The 19,184-nt window shown below is 35.4% G+C and overlaps 1 protein-coding gene across 1 annotated transcript in view; it reads right to left on the bottom strand.

Annotated features, from left to right (window-relative positions):
- Nucleotides 1–19,184, bottom strand: part of PRKCI (protein kinase C iota) — a 59,009-nt gene that overhangs the window by 27,483 nt on the left and 12,342 nt on the right. Inside the window, exons 2-6 of the mRNA XM_045539647.1 lie at nucleotides 18,493–18,614; nucleotides 9,174–9,263; nucleotides 7,074–7,124; nucleotides 4,094–4,179; nucleotides 1,679–1,819 (exon numbers count right to left, since the gene is read on the bottom strand). Of these exons, the coding sequence (XP_045395603.1) occupies nucleotides 1,679–1,819; nucleotides 4,094–4,179; nucleotides 7,074–7,124; nucleotides 9,174–9,263; nucleotides 18,493–18,614 (490 nt within the window). The remainder of the gene's footprint in view (nucleotides 1–1,678; nucleotides 1,820–4,093; nucleotides 4,180–7,073; nucleotides 7,125–9,173; nucleotides 9,264–18,492; nucleotides 18,615–19,184) is intronic.

Here is a 19,184-nt window from a genome sequence, read left to right as displayed (position 1 = left end):
TGACGCCACTGCACTCTAGCCCCGGCGACAGCGTGAGACTCTGCCTTAAAAAACAAAACAACCCAAACCCCCAGCATCCAATCAAATCTCTACATCCAGCTACTGTATAATATAAAGGAAACAAGGAACACAGAGTAACATGAGGAACATAACCACGGAGAAGTAATGAGCAAAATTCTGCAACACTGTAAATGACAAACAACTGTTTCTTCTATAATCAAATTTTAAGGAAAAAAAGGAGAGAGATGGAGGAGGAACCAGTAAACTAAAAACTAAGAGACATCCATCAATTGCAGATGCAGACTTCATTTGAATCCTGATTCATAATGAAAACTATAAAAACAAAATTACAATATTTATGGGACAACTGAAATTTTTAACCCCATGGAGGGGGCACACTGTAGGAGGTGAGCAGTGGAGAGCAAAGCTTCATCTGCATTTACAGTCCCTCTGCCAGAGCTCCCACTCCGGCCATCCGCTCTCCAATCCCATCGGAAAAACTGTCTTCCATGAAACCAGTAGCTGGTGCCAACAGGCTGGGGGCTGCTGTTTTAGAGGTACGTACTAAAGTCTGAGATTTGTTTCAAAATAATGCAGGGTGAGGGAAGGTTAAGTGGGTGGGAGTATAGATGAAAACAAGATGGGTCCTGAGTTGAAAATTGTTGGAACTGGGTGACTGGTACATGGAAGTTCATTATACTGCTTCACCTACTCTTATATGTTGAAATTTTTTCCATACAGAAAAATTTAAAATGTTTATGCATATAAATTTGCATAGAAAAAGTTGCAGAGGGATATACAACAAATGACAATTACTTCTAGATGATAGAATTTATGAGAATTTCCATTTAATTTTTTTCTTTATTGATCTGTATTCCCTATTTTTTCTACAATGAATATGTTTAATTATATACTTAAAATAGAAAGTGAAAAATAAAAATTTTAAATGCTTTTCTCTCCAGTAATCTCATACTTTAAATAGCAAACACTTAACTCTTTTTACCTGGTATCTGCTTAAGATAGATGTTAGAATAATGGGAGCTACAAACTAATAAGTTTAGATTAAATATGGGGAAAAAAAATCTCTTAAATGATTCTCCCTACATCTTCCTAATTTAGACCAGAAGATTTTATAGCAGGTCAAACAAAGTATATCCTACAAACAAATATTACCATAGTTATTTCAAAAGTTCCAAAGTTCACAATATGTTAACTGGAATGTAAAGTATTGCTACCAATACTCTGTAACAACTTTCTTGTCCTATAATTCCTTCACACCTTCCTATTTAAGCCCTCTGTTCCAGTGATGTTATCAAGCATGCTCTTTTTTTTTTTTTCCTTTAAAACAAGGTCTCCCAATGTCACCCAAGCTACAGTGCAATGGCGTCACCATAGTTCACTGCAACCTCAAACTCCTGGACTCAAGTGAGCCTCCTGCCCCAGTCTCTTGAGTAGCTGGGACCACAGGTACACACCGCCACACCTCGCTAATTTTTCTATTTTTTTGTAGAATGGGGTCTCACTGTTGCTCAGGCTGGTCTTGAATACTGGCCTCAAACAATCCTCCCTCCCACCTCGGCCTCCCAAAGTGCTAGGATTACAGCTGTGTGGGCCCCCCCCATCCCCGCCCATCTCAAACATGCTCTGTTGAAAAAGAAAATAGACAAGTGTGTCTTACCGGTGGCAAAGAATGCCGCCCACATTCAATTGTGACAAGTTTGTGGCACTTCTTATGAACCAGGAGCTTGCAATTGATGCACTTATATCCCTGGCGCCCAAGTCCCCATATTCTGTCTGTGCAGATGGCACAGTGAGCACGCTGAAAAGAGGAATTAAATAATAGTTTATTAACAAAAAATGGTCACAATCATTTCCCAACAGTTTGCTTATAAAATAATGAAAATAGGTGGCTTTCTTCAATTCAATTCCCTTCATCATGGTGCCAACTGCCAGCCCATGGCCAACAAAACAAAACTTCCTCATACATCATTTTTCAAAAGCTATGAGGGTCAATGAAAAATAAATAGAAAAGAGAAAAAAAAAAAAGAAAAGAGAATGTGTTTTAGAGAGACAGTGAAGTTTGTGACCATATTGCTCTCTAAGTCCAAAAATTTTCACGCTTCACATAATTAAGTTCAGAGTAATGAAAACAGAAAAAGTGAATTAAACTAGAAATACATATGGCAGAAAAAGCCATTTAAAAACTCCTAAGCAAACATAAACCTTCCAGATCAGTCAGAGGTCAAAGCAAAGCCCTGTTTCCTTAAGAGCGATACCTAAGCTACGTTTTCATTTCAAAGCCTTCTTTAATTATGAGTGCCACTGAAAATAAAAGAGTTTGGGAATCTCAGGTGGTTTCCATTTACATGAATGAATTTAGGACATTAGTTTTAGAATGGAATTGGCATCCATAAATCTGTAGTTATCAACAGTAGTTAAAAACATGAACTTCTAGATACAGACTGCTTACTTTCAAATCTTGGCTCTGACACTAGCTGTGTCGTCTTGAGCAAGTTACTTAACTGCCTTGCACTTGAGTTTCCTCAACTATAAAATAAAAATATACAGTAGCTATTGCACAGGGTTGTTGTAAGGCTTAAATGAGTCCATATAAGTGAAGCATTTGGAAAAGTGCCTGGTACACAATAAAAGCCAGATAAGTGTTTGCTATTATTTTCTAAACAGTGAAAATCAAATTGCAACATTAAATAAATAAAAACATTAAATAAACAAAATAAACTTTGCTTATTTTCTGGCTGTCTTGAATTATATTTAAAAATCCAATTTTCTTATAGGTAGGGTATATTAGTTGGATAATTAATCATCCAACCTAGAGCATTTTTTAGGAGTAAAAGGACATGCTACTAAAAATTACAGGCATTCAGCTTTGTGCTGGGCTGGAACAAAATAAAAAAATTGTAGACAAATTAGGACTGCATAGTCAAGGGGCCTCACAGCCACCACCATGGGCCAAGGGCAGGCCCAGCTATTCCTAGATCCTCGGTGGGCCTCCCTCCTTGACAAATCCCTGGAAGCAGAGCCCACTTGACTTAAACTCTGGGGCCCAGGAGGCCACTCACTCAGGTTGTCCTCCTTCCCTGTCCCACCAAAGAAGTAAAAACTCTGTGCGGAGGAGGACTGACATGTTTGGAGGGAAATGGGAACACATACAATAATTAAAGAGTAAAATCATATTTAATGAAGACAATGTTAATTCAAGACTTTCTAAGAGAAGCTTCGGTGAAGATGGATTTGAGATGCCACAAAACCCAGTAAAAGATTCAACAGTGATGTTTCAAACCTAAAAACAGATGTGCCTAAAGAAGAGAAGCAGAAGCCTTCATAGCAGTCCTATAAAGTAATTACAAGACGTGGTTCTATAACTGCCACTGAGAAATTTCTGTCCCTTTCTGTTCAGAATATTTTGCTGGAAATACCCATAATTGCCACAATAAAGATTTGTTGGTCAGTTTGGTTCCCACTTAGGTTATGTATTTCATTGAAATTGCTCAATTAAAATGGCTTGAGAACGTTGTGAGTAAGCACACAGACGACATAGATGGTATTTGTCAGGAAAACCGTAAGGTATTTGAACTGCTACACGATTGAACCAAGTTTACTATTATTTTAAAAGGAATGCTTATACAGATCTAATTCTGAAATGCTAATTATCCATCCTGAGAGAGGATTGTTCCTCAATTAAGGACTCGGTTATTTAACTGGGACTGTAAATATATTTTTGTTTCTAAGCTATATTTGCAAAATTTATTTTTCAAAAATGCCCACTGTGAATGTGAAAATATATTCTTAAGTATTTTATACCTAATTGTAAACTTTTCTCAGAAGTTCTGTTTTATTCTTGTTAAACTGAACACAATATTTGGATACTGTGTTGGCATTATTTTTCATACTTGAAATAAACATTTATTAAAAAAAAAAAAAATTACAGGCATACTGCCCCAGCCAAACTGGGAATATAAGGTCACAGTATTTCTTTAAAAGGGAATAATAATAACAAAACTACCTTTCTTTCATAATAGAAAGAAAACAAATAGCTGTCTCAAATTATCAGCATTCAACAAACTGAGTTTACCCGGTTGAAACGCTTGGCTTGAAAAGTGTGGCCATTTGCACAATAAAGCTTTCTCCAGCGGCGTGCACCTCGGCGATAGATGGATTCTGAAGAGAAATTAATAGTCAAAAAAAAAAGGAAGAAAGAGCAAGTGTGAGTAAAAGTTACTTTATAATTAAGTCTGTAATTTTTTTCATGATATTCACTGCAAGAAAAAAAATACTGATAAAAACCTGAATGTGAAAAAGTAAAATAGATTCATCAAGGGACTAGATGAAAGTAAAGACCATGGAGTAGAAATGTTTCCATAACTACTATTGCTTTTCTTTTTAAAAATTATCCAACTTCTTATTTTGAAAAAAATTTTAAGCCCACAGAAAAAATGAAAGAATACCTACATTCTTCACCTAGATTTACCAATTATTACTGTTTTGTCATATTTGCTTTCCCCTCTATAAAAACATATTTTTTTCTGAATTGTTTGGAAGATGCAGACATCATGACACTTAAAAACCCCTAAATACCTAAGTAATGATTGCCTAAGATTAAGGACATTCCTAATTCTAAATAACCATACTACCATTACCATATCTTAGAAAATTAACATTAATTCAGTATCACCCAAGATACAGTTTATATGCAAATTTCTCTAATTGCTTCAAAGGTGTCTTTCAAAGTTTCCTTTTTCTATCTAGGATCCAATCAAGACTCAGGCATTGCATTTAGTTATTTTGCATTTTTTTGTCTCTTTAAGATATTCTAAAACATTCACTCCGCCTCATTTGTTGTTTGTTTTTCATGATTTTTTTAAGAGTCTAGACAGTTGTCTGATATTATGTCCCATATTCTGGATTTGTCTGTTTCCTCATGATTAGAGTAATAAATACTTTTGGCAAAAATAATACATAGGTGATGCTGTGTATTTATTATTGCATTACATCACAAGGTACACAAATGTTAGAATGTCGACTCCTACTACTGATGTTAAATCACTTATTAATAAAAGGTAGTGATTACCAGATCTTCTCATTGTAAAGGTACACTTTACATTTTATAAGTAATCTGTAAGTGATATTTTGTACAAGACCATCTTGTCCCCCAATAACCTTTCATCTAATGGTCTTTACACTAATACTTTTCTTAAACATTTTTAGATAAAGAAGTTCCAAAAGCTCAAATCCAGTCAACCTTCATAATTTTGGTAAAGTCCACCATTATTATATATTAAAAATATATTGTGTATTAGTAATAACAATATCCCATAGTAATAGCTGATACCATGGAAAAATTACATTAGATTCCTGAACTCATACATTAAAACAAACATAGCACTGGGTTTACTATTTAACGTTGTGATAGTACAGACCAGTTGCAATGCTCTGAATTACAAATCTTGAGATAGCATAAGACAAAACCTTAAATATAGATGTTTTTACTTTTCTTTTTTCTTTGAAATTGAGAGACAGGGTCTCGCTATGTTGCCCAGGCTGGATTCTAACTCTTGGATTCAAGCGATCCTCCTCCCTCAGCTTCCTGAGCATCTGGGACTACAGGCATGCACAACCACACCTGGCTATGTGCATTTACTTTTAATTATATATTGTTAGCAGTAGCCAAAGCAGAAAGTTTCTGTTACCAGCATTTTAACCTAAAAGAACATTCTATTTCAGAAACTTTCATGAACTAGAACTTGACTTACCTTAAATTTAAACATTTTAATGTTGCCTAGGAATTAAAAGGGCCAAGAGAGCACATTAGTGGTTATCAATTTTCCTGCATGTCCTAGTTTAGTAATATATATTTTACTGAGGGAAAGGTGGTAACAAAATATCCACCAGTAAAGTTTAAAGGGCGAAAGTGAGTATGAAGCATAATGAAAAGTTAGAAAATTGTATTTTATTTGGGAAGAATGCTATAGATCTATAATATATTTGGAGATGGGACTCTGGAACCAAGAAGCTCTGCTACAATGACAAGCCTTTCAAAATTCTGGCTCTGAACAAAGAGAAGACACCTGCTTCAACAGATCTGTGAAGGCAGCCTACCTGGCTTCAATTCATTGCCACCAGAACCCCAGAGAAATTTTTGTAGCTAAATCCAAACTTGCATTTTTCACTATTGCTTTAGGGTTCTGCCTATTCCTTGTATTTCCCCATCTTCCTATGTAGCACATGGCTACCATTATATACAAATACCCACAGTTCTTTAATTTTCCCTTTTCATTAAGGAAGATGAAGAGTCACACAATTAAAAGTTTGGAACAATTTTCACTTAATTCAAAGCAAAACACCACCATTCCTTCTAAATTCATAGACATGTGCAGAAACCATAAATAAGAATGAGTTGCCTAATATCCACAATAAATTATACCATATATCAAAAGCAATAACTTATAATCAAATATAAGTTTGCATATTACATCAGAACAAATACTTTTGACTCTTTCAGTTCATCTCATTAATAATAACCACTGGCTTAGACATTCAAAAGCAACCCCTTAACAATTCCTAAAGACACACGCTGAATTATTCAGAGGTGAAGTGTCATGTTGGTTACTCTCAAATGGCACAATAAAAAAATAGTAAGTACATTTGTTATGTTTATATGTGCGTGTATACATGTGTGCACAGATGGAGAGATAAAGCAAACAGGGAAAATGTTAACAAGGTAAATCTGGACAAAGGATATATGGGTATTCTTGTTTTCAATGTTATTTCAACTTCTCCATAGGTTTGAAAATTTCCAAAATTAAAAACCAGGAAGACTTAAAATTAACTTAATTTTCCTTTTGTATGGGCAACAGATAATTACCTAACTTGTAACTAAGAACTATCTGAATTTGATCTGGCAAAAGTGGAATTTAGGTAGTTGTTAATATATTCTAAATTAAATTGAAAAATGGAAAAGAAATCAAATGAATTGTAAGTTCTATTTCTGATTTCTTTTCACTTGTGCCACTGCATAATAACTCTTAAAAGGTATGAAGTATATAAACACTCACTATCTTCTCCTGGACAGGGCATTCCAGGACGTTCTGGCACACAAGGGAACACTGAAAGAAAATAAAATAAAATTGGTTAACAGCATATTTAAAACACACAAATTACAGAGAAATTCAAAATTACATTTAAAATTCAAATATAAAAAAATTGGCCCAGATTTCAACCTGACCCTCTCTTTACTTGAGACAAGATACGGACAATATTATTTGTTGAAGGGATCCATTTTACCAAGGCCATATAGAAGAAGGTTTTATGAAAACAAACATATCTATAAACAATGCATTAGAAACTCAAATTACTAATTCTAGTCCCTGTTACATCATTAATTTTTTTGGTCCTTAAAGCATTAACTATTATTTCCTTAAATCCTTGTTATAGTAGGACAAGTTTGCTACAATGAAGAATTAAAATTAAAATTATAAAAATGTATACAAACATGGAAATGTAAAACGTTAGAGTTTTAAAAAGATGTATACTAAACTTAGGAATAAATTAATACCAGAAACAGTACCAAAAATCTAAAAATGTAAGTTTAAATTAGGAATTATAACTTGATAAACATACTAATTAAAATCATTTTTATATTGAGGTAGGATATAAAGCAACGGTGTATTTATGAACATCTAGTGAGCTATTTATAATCTACGATGTACTAAAGGACACAGTTTAGCCAGGCACAGTGGCCATGTCTGTAGTCCTGGGAGGACTGCTTGAACCCAGCAGTTCAAGACCAGCCTGGGCAACACAGTGAGACTCCATCTCTACAAAAAAAAAAATAAAATAAAGTAAAATACATAGTTTAATAAAGAGCACAGAAGACAGAAAGCTCAGTTCCTAATATGTATTTTTAAAAGCTGAAATATAAGGAAACTTCTGAAAACAGATCTGTGATATAGCATAAAAAGCTATAAAATGGGGGTGGGGAGTTAAAAACCTAACCCATCTATACAATGAACACTATTCAGGTAATAGGCACACTAAAGTATCCATAGAAGAAAAACATTTGTATCCCCTTAATATTTTGAATTTTTTTTAAAAAGCAGTAAAACGTAAAACTGACTGTTAAAATGATAATCAATCATTTCGTTAAGCATTCACTGTAATTTTATTCTAGAAAGAGATGACAAAAAAATAGATTACTAGGATCTCAACTCTACTAACATCTCTACTAGGATCTCAACTCTAGTTGAAAGCTCTACTAGGATGTCAACAAACTAGATTATGGATCCCTAGGGAGTCACTATGTCAAATTGTAAAGGTAGGAAAAAAAAAAAAAAATCAAGAAACAACTGTTTTTTTTTTTTTTTAAATACACTGTAAAGGAAAGTACAAAGGAATAATAACAAGGTATTGAAATAATTCATTATACTTGAGGAAAGAATTATATTTGTTTCGTGTTTTAAAGAATTTCCTAAGTCTGGTCTCCTATAGCTCCCAAAAATGTTACATGAAATATTGTCAATATATTAAATTAAATGTAGCATATTAAGGGGGTTCTGTATGACATAGAAAAAAAATTGAGAGGTACCACAGTAGAATGAAAAGAACACAAATTTGGAATCAGAATTCCAAAGATTCACAATCCAGGTCTAATATACCTGTTATACGGTCACTGAGTTTACGTTTCTTCTTCTATACCACTACCCACATCTCAAAGGTTAAATATTAATGTCTGTAAAGCACAATGTAAATAGGTTCATTATTAACCCTTAAACAAAAGAAAGGATATTTAAGATCCCTTACCTTTGGAGATCATTATTTGCATACATTACAGAATTGTAAAGAGATAACTTAGGTTCATTAGGCTCTCAATTCTTAAATTTTATCCTAAACTTGCTGTGAAACACTGAGAATCACATTTTAACACCCAAGAAGGCATACAGAGATAACAAATTTCCCAAGAATACAAGAAGCAGATTGATTTTACCTTCTCTAACATTTGAAAAACTATGAAAAAGAATAATTACGTAGCGATGAGGCATAGAGATTAAGAAAATAACATCAGAATTATGTTTTAAAATGGTCAAGAATAAAGAGTTATTTCAAAAGAAATTATAGCTCTAGAAGCTATAATTATATAATAATGACTACTCCCTTACCATGAATCAAGAGTTCAGAATCCTTGTTTAGCTCATAAAGCCTAAAGGCTTCTTCTAACTCCAACTGAGATGATACCGTACACGGGTCTCCTAAAAAATAAAAAAAGTAAAGCTCACTTTTTAAAATCTCTAAATGTGACAATTACTATTATATTCCAGAATATAATATCTCGATGAAAACCAATTACATATATAAACAGAGAAATATTTGACAAGGACAAATCTTTAGTTATTTAGATAATTTTATTCTCTGAAGTAGGTAGTGTAACTTTCTTTCTTTCTTTTTTTTTTTTTTTTTTCAAAGACAGGTTCTCACAATGTTGCCCAGGCTAGAGTGCAATGGCACAATCATAGCTCATGGCAGCCTCAAACTTCCAGGCTCAAATGATCTTACTGCCTCAGCCTCCAGAGTAGCTAGGACTATAGGCGTGCACCACCATGTCTGATTAATTCTTAAATTTTTTTGTAGAGAAAGGGTCTCCCTATGTTACCCAGGCTGGTTTGGCACTCCTAGCCTCAAGTGATCCTCCTGCTGTGACCTCCGGAAAATACTGAGCCAGAGTACTAAGCCACCACACCCGACCCCCATTTTTATTTGTACAATTAAAATAAGTATAGCCTAAAGCTGTCTCCTTACATATTTTAAGTTCTGCCTGTAGGTTTCCCCCTACATAGTAAACCGTAACCTACTCTTATAACAAGTAGCCAAGTCTCAGCTAATCACAACAGCCATACTTTGACCACTCACAGGCGGGCAACTTTTCAAATAGTGCTCAAATAAGGCAAATGCCAAACTGGAACCAATCCAGCTGTTTCTGTACCACACTTGCATTTTCTGTCCATAATTCCTTTCTGACCACGCTGTAGCTGCAGCTCAAGGGTCACTATGAACCTATCTTGGTTGGGGGACAGGGCAGCTGCTTGATTTGCTAATCACTCTTTGCTCAATTAAACTCTGTTAAATTTGTCTAAAGTTTTTCTTTTAACAGTACAAAATATTATGTGAGGTTGACAGACACCAAATTTAAAAAATATATACATATATGTATAACCATTTTGTTCTCAACATTGTATATATTCAAAATCTAGCAAACAGAATCTATCATGACCACATTTGAAACTATCACTGCTACATAACCAATGGGTAAGTTAAGAGCAAGCTTTCTGTTACCTGTTTCTTTAAAAGAGGAAGTAAAAGTATTAATAGTTCCATTGCCACAATATGTCTGGTTAGAGTTCTCCATGTAATCATTTTGTCAATTTTTCTTTTTCTTCACATGAGAGAGCCTGAACAAAGGAGTCATAGAAAGTAAAAGCTACCAAGGTACACAGGACTGAAGAGCAGTCCCACTTGAGTTGCTTTTAAATATAAATGCATAGTTTTAGTAAAGGTATGCAGAGAGGGGAAGGAAGAAACATCTTCCTTATCCAACTAGCTAAAGAACTGAGTCATCTTTGGCAATTAATAAGATGGCACATCTCCCTGGACAATGGCATTCCTCAGTGAAAAGATCATTTCGAGCACAGTTGGAGCCTGAGCTGGGTCCTTCATGCTGCCATTCTTTTCCTCATTCCTGTGGTTACTACACAGTGGATGCCACCAACCTTATCCAAACCTCAGTCATCAGCAGAGAACTCAGTCTGCTACTTGAGAGTGAAAAAGGAAGTCATTTTTCCTGTTGTCTCGAAGAAAGAAGTCCCTCTGTTCTTTTCTCCAACTTGACCACTGAATCCCTATTTCCTTTTACCTTCTCTGGGCTCCTCAGTTCCATTTCCATTTTTTCTTTCCTTCCATTATCTCTTCTCAGGCAAAGGCATGTATGAGCCTCCCTCTCAAAGATCTCTCTCTCACTCAACTTGCCACTCTATTCATTCAGCAGCCATACTTGGAGTGAACAAACTATAGAATAAAACTGGAGGGGATGGGTGAGAAGAAAGGGAAGGAAAAGGAGTAGGGTCCTTGGTTTTTCATTTTATACTTTTCTTTAGTATTTTTTAATCATAAGTTTATAATCTTTTATAATGAAACAACTTCACTAAATATTAAGAGTGATTACATCCTGCTTTCTCCATGCTCTTATCTTTCATGCATTTTTCAAAATTCTGCTACCAGGTTTTAGTCCAAACATTCCAGTAAAACTGCTGTAGCAAAAGTCATGAAAATAGCATCTTTACAGTTTTTGTTTTAGTTAAACTCTCTATAGCACCTGACAAAATAGCCCTCTCACTATTCATAGACACTCTGTGTCTAGGTTTGTAAAAATACCATTTTCCAGGTTTACCAACTGTAACTTTTAATTCTGGAAATATTCAAACATATTACAAAATCCTGTTTTTCCTGTATACCCACCCACTTACTCTTTACCACTGTAGCATTTTGAGCAAATCCTGGTGACTCTAAAAATTCCTTAATATAATCAAAATACCATTATCTATTAAAACTACATGTTATTCTGTAATTCTCTGTAAAATATCCAGACATATCCATATGTAAAAAAATGAAGTTGGACCTTTATCTTACACCATAAATGAAAATTAATTCAAAATGGATCAAAGATCTAGATGTAAGAACTAATACTACTAAACTCTTAGAAGAAAACATAGAGGAAATGCTTCATGACATTGGATATGGCAATGGCTTTTTGGATATGACATCAAAAGCATAGTAAAAAAAAATAGATATATTGGACTACATCAAATAGATTAAACTACTATCAACAGTTAAAAGAAAACGTGCAGAATGTCAGAAAATATTTGCAAAATATATCTGATAAAGGAGTAATGCTCAGAACATGTAAAAAAAACTCTTATAACTCAATGACAAAAAAAAAAAAAAAAAGCCCTAATTTTTAAAATGGGTAAAGGACATTTCCCTAAAGAAGATGTACAACAGGCCAATAAGCACATGGCTCAACATCATTAATCATTAGGTAAAAGCAAATCAGAACCACAAGATACCACTTCACATCTATTAGGATGGCTATTATGCGAAAAAAACAGAAAATAACAAGTATTAATGGGCCCGGCGCGGTGGCTCCCACCTGTAATCGTAGCACTCTGGGAGGCCGAGGTGGGAGGACCGCTTGAGGTCAGCGCTCAAGGTCAGGAGTTCAAGACCAGCCTGAGCAAGAGCGAGACCCTGTCTCTACTAAAAAAAATAGAAAGAAATTAGCTGGACAACTAAAAATATATATAGAAAAATTAGCCGGGCATGGTGGCGCATGCCTATAGTCCCAGCTACTTGGGAGGCTGAGGCAGAAGGATTGCTTGAGCCCGGGAGTTTGAGGTTGCTGTAAGCTAGGCTGATGCCATGGCACTCTAGCCCGGGCAATAGAGCAAGACTCTGTCTCAAAAAAAAAAAAAAAAAAAAAAGTGTTGATGAAAAAATGAAACCTGTGTACACTGATGGAGGCAATATAAAATGGTACAGCCACTGTAGTAAAAGATATAGCAGTTCCTCAAAAAATCAAATAGAATTACCATATGATCCAGTGATTCCATCTCTAGGTATATATCTAAAGAACTGAAGCAGGAATTGGAACAGGTATTTGTACACTCTTGGTCATAGCAGCTTTATTCACAGTAGTCAAAATTCAAGTGTTTATTGACAAATGAATAAACAAAATAGTGGTATGTACATACAAAGAAATACTATTCAGTCTTAAAAAGGAAGGAAATTCTGACACATGCTACAATATGAATGAACCTGGAGGACATTATGCTAAGTGAAATAAACCAGTCACAAAAGGACAAATATTGAGTAGTCAGATTCATAGAGACAAAAAGTAGAATGGTAGTTGCCAGGGGCTAGGGAAGGGGGGTGGAAAATTACTGTTTAACAGGTACAGAGCTTCAGTCTGAGAAGATGAAAATGTGGAGGTGGACGGTGGTGACGGCTGCACAATAACGTGAGCATATTTAATGCCACTGAACTGTATACTTACCAATGGTTAAAATGGAATATATATATTCACAATTTGAAAAATAAAAATAAGTTTTAAAAATACATTACCTTTTGAGCCAGAAATTTTACTTTATAAGTATTTACTTACCCTCAGATATACTTGCATATGTAGAAAATGACTCTTGTATAAGGAAATCCATGATAGCACTATTTATAATTGTAAAATGTTGTAAATAAACTAAATGTCTACTAATAGTTTATGCAGGATTTATTTTTTATTTTATTTTTCTTATTATTTTTTTGAGACGGGGTCTCACTCTGTCACCTGGGCTGAAGTACAGTGGCAGGATCACAGCTCACTGTAACTTTGAACTCTTGGGCTCAACTGATACTCCCATCTCAGCCTCCAGAGTAGCTGGTACTACAGGCACACATCACCACATCTGCCTAATTCGTTTATGTAGGCTTTAAAGAACACTGCGGTTCTATATGTATTCAGATGAAATACCTTCAAGTTATACTGCTCAGTTAAAAAAATCAAAGTACAGAACAGCATTTATTGTCTACTGTCTAGAGGGGAAACAATATACATGGCACAGTGCTTATATATGCACAGAACGTATCTGGAATATTACAAAGTAAATTGGTAAGAGTGGCTGCCTCTGGGACAAGGAAGAAAGGGAGGGACATTTAGAGTTTTCACTACCCTCTTTTGTAATATCTCAATTTTATTTTATACATATAACATACTCAAAATTAAACATTTTTTTAAATGGCCCCAATTTACTTTCCGGGCTTTTTTCCAAGTACCCTCAAAACTTACTGTACACTTTGACCACACTGAATTTCTCAGCCATAATCTAAACTTTTGTGCTTCCCTAACTTTGTTCATGATATCGTCCCAGAAAGCTTTTCTGTGGTGGATTAAAAATTGCCACAGGCTGGGCGCGGTGGCTCACGCCTGTAATCCTAGCACTCTGAGAGGCCGAGGCAGGAGGATGACTTGAACTCAGGAGTTCGAGACCAGCCTGAGCAAGAGCAAGACCCCATCTCTACTAAAAATAGAAAAAATTAGCCGGGCATTGTGACAAAAACCTGTAGTTCCAGCTACTTGGGAGGCTGAGGCAGGAGGATTGCTTGAGCCCAGGAGTTTGAGGTTGCTGTGAGTGAGGCTGACACCATGGCACTCTAGCCCAGACAACAGAGTGAGACTCTACCCCCCAAAATAAATAAATAATAAATAGAATAAAGTGAAACAAACAAAAAAAGAACTAAAACATCACATTTGTTTAAAAAAAAAGTCTCATTTGTCATTCTCTACTCTCTCACTACATAAGAGTATATGGGAAGGAGGAGGGGAGATAATGGTTACAAAACTACTATTCATTCTAAAATGTTTAGTTAGATTAAGTAAACCAGTTTTTCCACATCAAAACAAATCAGTAAGACTGGTTCTGAGTATAAGGAAAAAGGGCAGTTGTCTTAAGTCTGTTTAAAGAGAAATAAGCTTATGATCTTTATTTGCTTGAGCATAAAATCCCACAATTAAATGTCTGTTTTCTAGAACAGCGTTTCTCATATGCCAAGGAAATCAAATTATAGTCCTGTCTTTGGCTGATCCTAGAGAAATTTTTTCCCCAGATCAGCACACCCCAATGCCTACATGACTGAAAACAAAGATGACAAAGTTACAACGGAAAAATAATTGAAAGTAACTTAAAAATAATCACTATTGCCTCCATGTAACTAAAATTAAGAAAAGACGGGTATCAGAATTAAGCAAGGTAAGAGGGATCACATGGGAATCAACAGACCTTAATGAAAAATTTAACCTTTTACTTGAATGAGGCAAAGGCTACAGTTATATAGTTTTCCCCAGAAAATTAGAACACTTGATAGCTATTTAGGGAGAAAGAACTATGAATTGCATTGTAAGAAGATATTTACTACATGAATCTGTTAATTAAAATATGCTATTACTTTAAGGAAAAAAAACCAGACAACAGCAACTCCCAGTGCTAAAATCTCCAATAACTGAAGTAAAACTAAACCATGGAAAAGCTTGCTACTAGCCCTTTGTACAATTCACAAATATTTTTGAACATACTATTATTAAGTACTGCTCTAGGCACTTGAACTCCAACATCAACGAAACAGACAAAATCTCTGCTCTCACAGAGCATACATTCTAGCACACAATAAAAAAAAAAAAATCACCACCAGAAAACAAGACAAAAAATAAGGTAAGAAGTTACAAAGTAAATCGGGGTAAGAAGGCTCCTTGGAGGATATGACATTTGAGTTAAGAGTTGAATGAATGACAAGAGACAGTTACCTGATAATCTGGGAACAAAATTTTCCAGGCAAAGACAATATAAAGTACAAAGGTACTATAAAATTTTTAATGGATTATCTCTAAACCAAATTCTTTTAATAAAAAGCATTATCCAATGATTCCCATGTGTGCTATAGTTTGAAAATTTTTGACTGAAAAAAACTATAAATGGCAAATATGAAATGATCAGGACAGGATTAAAATAGGAATAACACTGGATTATGATAAGAAGTATTTGTACTGAATGCTAAGCATATGCTCTACACTGTGCTACATTATATAGTCTCATTTTCAGGCTGAAGACATACTGTGAGCTATCCATGACATTTATAATTAACCATATTTAAAATAACCTTGTGATCTAGTAGGTCAAAAGTGGTTGAATAGATGAAGATACTCAATCTTCCTCCCATTATATATGCGAAATTTAAAATACCAAGCTAGCGTTCATTTATTAGATTTGCAAAACTGTTAACAACTCATAATACCTGAGATTGGTGAGGGCAAGAGTGAAAGGATAAACTGGGTTTTTAAAAATTATTATTATTTTTTCCAAGAGACAGGTCTTGCTGTGTCACCCAGGATGAAGTGCAGTGGCCCAATAATAGCTCACTGTGACCCTGAACTCTTAGGCTCAAGTGATCGATCCTTCCACCTCAGCCTCCTAAGTAGCTGGGACTCCAGGTGCATGCCACCACACCCGGCTAGTTTTTTTATTTTTTTTTGTAGAGATGAGGACTCACTATGCTGCTCAGGCTGGTCTTGAATTCCTGCCCTCAAGCAAACCTCCTGCCTTGGCCTCCCAAAGTGCTGGGATTACAGGCATGAGCCACTGTGCCCAGCCTAAATTATCATTATTATTTTTAATTTTTGACACAGAGTCTCGCTCTGTTGCCTGGGCTAGAGTGCCGTGGCATCAGCCTAGCTCACAGCAACCTCAAACTCCTGGGCTCAAGCAATCCTCCTGCCTCAGCCTCCCGAGTAGCTGGGACTACAGGCATGTGCCACCATGCCCGGCTAATTTTTTCTATATATATTTTTAGTTATCCACATAATTTCTTTCTATTTTTTAGTAGAGACGGGGTCTCACTCTTGCACAGGCTGGTCTCGAACTCCTTACCTCGAGCGATCCTCCCGCCTCAGCCTCCCAGAGTGCTAGGATTACAGGCGTGAGCCACCATGCCTGGCCTAAATTATTTTTTTAATTCACCAATAAAAATTGTATATATTTATGGTATACAACATGATGTTTTGATATATACATACATTATGGAAGAGCTAAGTCAAGCTAATTAACATATGCATTACCTCACATACTTACCATTTGGTTTAACTTTTTAAATTTTATTTTTTATTTTTTTAGCAACAGAGTTTCACTCTGTCGCTCAGGCTGGCATGCAGTGACGCGATCATAACTCACTGCAGCATCCAACTACTGGGCTCAATCGATCCTCCTGCCGCAGCCTCCCAGAGTGCTAAGATTACAGGCGTGAGCCACTGCACCTGGCCAGCAATGAGCTATTATTATGATGTTAACACTATATTCTACCCAGGGTGACAGAGCAAGACCCTGTCTCGAAAAAGAAAAAAAAAAATTTATTATATACTGTTTGAGGTAGTGAAAAACTGGAAACAGTATAAATTTCCATCAATAAGGGATTAAAGGCCGGGCATGGTGGCTCATGCCTGTAATCCTAGCTCTCTGGGAGGCCGAGGCAAGTGGATCGTTTGAGCTCAGGAGTTGGAGACCAGCCTGAGCAAGAACGAGACCTCGGCTCTACTAAAAAAAATAGAAAGAAATTATCTGGACAGCTCAAAATATATATAGAAAAAAATTAGCTGGGCATGGTGGTGCATGCCTGCAGTCCCAGCTACTCGGGAGGCTGAGGCAGGAGGATTGCTTGAGCCCAGGAGTTTGAGGTTGCTGTGAGCAGTAATCTTGCCGCTGTACTCCACCCTGGGCAATAAGATCAAGACCCTGTCTTAAAAAAAAAAAAAAAAAAGGCCCAGAAATTCTATTTGTATTACGATTAACAGAAAACCATTATACAGAAGTAGTATATTTAGGGTACCTTTTAATTACACTTCAATAACAGTCCCTCATGTAAAATAAAGTCTAATGTGATTTGCAAAGCTTTTGGGGATATAGTCCCATGCTTCTCAAACTTTAATATTCATACAACTTACCTGTGGATCCTATAAAAAAGTAGACTCTGATTCAGTAGTCTGTGATGGGGCCTGAGAGTCCCCATTTCTAATCAGTTCAACAGACCACACTTTGAGTATCAAAGATCTAGCCCAAGTTCACCACTCCCCACACTTGAGATATAGTGAATTACTGTTCTTCCCCATCCATCATGTTCTTCATATCCCTGTGCCTTCTTTATACCTTATTCTTTAGCCTACATGGTTTTTTACTCACCTCTTCCATGTCAAAACCTTTTACTCTTTGTTATAGGTTTAGTTCAAATATTACAGATGTTTCAGGCAGATGTAGATGCCGCTTCTTTTGTATTCGCTAAGGTCCCTGTTCATTTATGTTCCAGAATTTGTCACATTTGTTATACACATGTCCATCTCCCTATCAGACTATGAGTGTGAGGACAGGAAATATCTATCCTTAGCACACAGATATTTAATGAATGTTTCTGAGTACAAGTCACTGAGGTATCAAGTTTCTGCTATCACTTTGAAATATTGGTTGTCATAATCACTTTCATTCCATAACATTTTCTTTATGGCAATATTCAGTTAAAAAATAGGTAGTTTCTTAAAATATAAGGCAATGCATATTCCAAATTAAAGTAAAATGTCACTATTTGATGAGATGCTTACCTTATTGCTGAAAATAAGTCAAGTTAACTTCACGTCATTTTGGGGTAAAAACGGGAAAACAAAGATTGTATTCTTCAGTATTCTTTTTAATTTAAATACTTAATGAAAAAAATAATAATGGCATCAAATTTCTCATATATCTTTCTCCCTGAAATTTATTAGGACTCTTATTATCCTTTTAAAACAAGTGACAATAAGATTTTAAATCAAATGCTTACACAGGCAGACTTCTCTTTACCACTCACCTTCCTCATCTATCCATTTCATGGTAAAAAGCTGTTCATTGTCAAAAGAACACATGTCTCGAACCTCATTGCAAAGGCCCTCAAAGGAGATGGAAGGTTCAAAATGTGTTATCATGATATCCCTGAAAAAGAAAAGGAGTTTTAAGTTTGAAAATAATTAAAAATAATAATGCTGTACATATTATTGAATGCCTGAAAATTTGATGGACTTCAGCTATTCTGTGTGTACATTTACATATATTGCTTCCAGTAAACCGTTTCTCTAAAGTAAAAATTAAAATATCAATATTAAATAATCACTTAAAAGTAAAAATATCAGATTTGTGAGAAACCTCAATTCTATCTCCCCTCACTCAGGAAGCCCATCCTAACTGCTCTAACAGATGATAATCCCACTTTTACATTAATGTTAATTACCAGAAGCTTACTCCTTTGGCAGGCATTCCACTCTATTATTGAAAAGCTTCTACCTTATATTTAACTGAAACCCGTCCCCTGTGCTATTTCCAGATCTCCCCTCCCCTCAAAATCTACCTTCATCCAAAAGATGGTCCTTGGGTCAAGTCACCTCCTTTGGCCCTGACTTCCACAGATTAACCACCCATGAGTCATACTTTGTATGGCATGATTTCTAGGTCTCTCACACTCATTTTTACCTTTCTCCAAAGGAATAATAGTTTTGAAAATTGGTT

This window comes from Lemur catta, chromosome 1, assembly GCF_020740605.2.
Source record: "Lemur catta isolate mLemCat1 chromosome 1, mLemCat1.pri, whole genome shotgun sequence".
NCBI classification, from domain to species: domain Eukaryota; kingdom Metazoa; phylum Chordata; class Mammalia; order Primates; family Lemuridae; genus Lemur; species Lemur catta.
This window is presented reverse-complemented; position numbering and strand designations above follow the sequence as displayed.